Source organism: Heliangelus exortis, assembly GCF_036169615.1.
Source record: "Heliangelus exortis chromosome W unlocalized genomic scaffold, bHelExo1.hap1 SUPER_W_unloc_1, whole genome shotgun sequence".
Taxonomy (NCBI): Eukaryota; Metazoa; Chordata; class Aves; order Apodiformes; family Trochilidae; genus Heliangelus; species Heliangelus exortis.
The window spans coordinates 69453-72423 of NW_027285918.1; the positions used below are offsets into that span (position 1 = coordinate 69453).

At 48.2% G+C, this 2971-nt stretch overlaps 1 protein-coding gene across 1 annotated transcript; it reads right to left on the minus strand.

Annotated features, from left to right (window-relative positions):
• Positions 1 to 1583: 1583 nt before the first annotated feature.
• On the minus strand, positions 1584 to 2552 carry LOC139790528 (olfactory receptor 14J1-like). Its single transcript, XM_071732408.1, has one exon. It carries the CDS (start codon positions 2550 to 2552, stop codon positions 1626 to 1628), a length of 927 nt encoding a protein of 308 aa, XP_071588509.1. The 3' UTR covers positions 1584 to 1625.
• Between the last annotated feature and the right edge of the window lie 419 nt (positions 2553 to 2971).

Genomic DNA, 2971 nt, shown 5'->3' on the forward strand with positions numbered 1-2971 from the left:
CTGCTCTCCAGCCACTCGTTCCCCAGTCTGTACTTGCCACCAGGGTTGCCCCATCCCAGGTGCAGAATTCAGCACTTGCCCTTGTGCTTGGTGATTCAGCACTTGCTGAACTTGTGGTTCAGCACTTGTCCTTCCTCTGCCTGCTGATTGCCCAGCTCTCGAACCTGCCGAGGTCTCTCATCCACAAACTTGCTTCAGATTCCTTCCAGTCCTGCACCCAAGTCCCTGATGAAGATGTTGAAGAGGACTGGGCCAAGGATGGAGCCCTGCAGGAACCCACTAGTGACCGCTCACCAGCCTGATGTGACCCCATTCCCTGTCACTCTTTGTGCTCCACCTGTGAGCCAGTTGCTCACCCATCACATAGCACGGTTGTCCAGCTGTATGGTGGACATTTTATCCAGGAGGATGCTGTGAGAGACAGTACCAAAAGCCTTCCTAGGTCCAGAAATATTACATCCACGTGCTTCCCTTGATCAGCTAGGGGGGTTACCTTCTCATAAAAGATTTGACCCAGTAGGATCCCCAAGTCGTTCTCTGCAGGGCTGCTCTCAATCATTCATCTTCAAGTCTTTACTGACAGTGGGGATTTCCTCCTCCCAGGAACAGGACCTTACAGTTGGCCTTGTTGAACTTCATGAGGACTGCACAGACCTACGACTCAAATGTGTCCAGGTCCCCCTGGTTGTCATCCCTACCCTCAAGTGAATCAAGTGTGCCACTGAGCTTGGTGTCATCTGAAAACTTGCTGAGGAATCACTTGATCCCACAGTCCCTGTCTCTGATGAAGCTGTTAATTAGTACTGGGGACATACAATTCTATTTAGAAGTTATCTTTACAATCAGAAGGGACATCCTTCATTAATAGCATCCCCCTGGGCACTGATCCACTGACCAGAGCTGTCTGCATGAAGTCATCAGGCCATTTCCTTGCTCATCCAACTCTCCATCCATCAAACACATCTCCCTCCAATCTAGCCATGACAATGTTGTTGGGGGTCACCAAAAGTGACTTTAATATAGAAGTTTTAATGTTATAAGATGCAATGTCAAAGCTTGCTTTCTTACTGTGTGGAAGGGACATGTATGGGTTAAACATTGGAGTGGATGACATGGGCATCTGAGGCAATGATTTGTAGAGGGACACTGGAAATGGAGCCAGGACCAGGCTGGAGTGGTTTGCTCAGGGAAAAGAATGAGGAAGGTCCTCCTGTTGAGTCACAACAGTCAGAGTGAACCCTCTTGCTTTCTCATCTCCTTCTCCAGGACTCCAGGTGTTGCTGGATGCAACCCTTACACCAGAGGAATCTCGGAAAAAGGACATCAGGTAACGAAGCTACGTCTGGGTCCTTTATTTTTTTTAAAAAAAGGAACATAGATTTATTTCAAAAAGTTTCCTGAAGCCCCTGATTAACATCAGAAAGAAAGATACAGATCTAGAAATGGTATGAACAATGAGATTTATTTCTGCACAGCATAATTACTTGTAAAAGAGAAAAAAAAATAAAAATAAGCAACCACCTTAAAAAAGTCCCAGAAGGAAGGTTGAGCCTCTGATGAGACACATTAAGAATGATATAAGATACATTATCAGTGATATGCATAAGAAACTGGAATTTTATTACTTATGAAAACAATCCTGTCATGAGCTTAAACAAAGCACCTTTGAGCTCCTGGTTCCTCATGCTGTAGATGAGGGGGTTCACTGATGGAGGAACCACTGAGTACAGAAATGACACCACCAGATCCAGGGAAGGGGAGGAGATGGAGGGGGGCTTCAGGTAGGCAAAAGCTGCTGTGCTGATGAACAGGGAGACCACGGCCAGGTGAGGGAGGCACGTGGAAAAAGCTTTGTGCCTTCCCTGCTCAGAGGGGATCCTCAGCACAGCCCTGAAGATCTCCACATAGGACACCACGATGAAAACAAAACAGCCAAAAGCTAAACAGGAAGCAACAACACTAACCCAATCTTCCCTGAGGTAGGAGTGTGAGCAGGAGAGCTTGAGGATCTGGGGGATTTCACAGAAGAACTGGTCCAGGGCATTGCCCTGGCAGAGGGGCAGGGAAAATGTATTGGCTGTGTGCAGCAGAGCAGTGAGAAACCCAGAGCCCCAGGCAGCTGCTGCCATGTGGACACAAGCTCTGCTGCCCAGGAGGGTCCCGTAGTGCAGGGGTTTGCAGATGGCCACGGAGCGGTCGTAGGACATGATCGTCAGGAGAGAATATTCTGCTGAAATGAAAAAGGCAAAGAAGAAGAGCTGTGCAGCACATCCATTGTAGGAGATGTCCGTGTTGTGCCAGAGGGAATTGGCCATGGCTTTGGGCAGAGTGGTGGAGATGGATCCCAGGTCGAGGAGGGAGAGGTTGAGGAGGAAGAAGTACATGGGGGTGTGGAGGTGGTGGTCACAGGCGATGGTGGTGATGATGAGGCCGTTGCCCAGGAGGGCAGCCAGGTAGATGCCCAGGAAGAGCCAGAAGTGCAAGAGCTGCAGCTCCCGCCTCTCTGCAAATGCCAGGAGGAGGAAATTTGTGATGGAGCTGCTGTTGGACATTGGATTTCTCTGGGGTTATAGACCTATCAGCGAAGAAAATAAAAAGAGAAGTTGGGGCATTGTTACTTCAAAAAACATTACTTAATTTCTCCTAGATTCACATAAGCTGCTTCTCCCATTTCATGATCTCCTTTGCAAAGGGACATTTGTCCCTTTCCAAACACCCTGGGAGATCCTGGTTGAATGTCCATAAAGGAGTGGGAGGGATCAGTGCTACCCTACAGCAAATGCTAAAAAGGAGCAGGAGGGATCACAGGTTAAATCCACTCTTGTAGTGCAAGAGCTTTTCGACATTGTAACCACCTATGAGCCACCAGCCTGCAGAGCAGAGCTGAAAGGATTCAGGGTGAATTGCTCTGATATCCTTTCTCCCCAACAGTCATGAAGAAAATTTAAATGCAGAAGCCCTGCAATTTCTG

What these genes read in the sequence shown, in the direction of transcription:
- LOC139790528 (XM_071732408.1), bottom strand. Translation starts at nt 2,552, where the DNA reads ATGTCCAACAGCAGCTCCATCACAAATTTCCTCCTCCTGGCATTTGCA.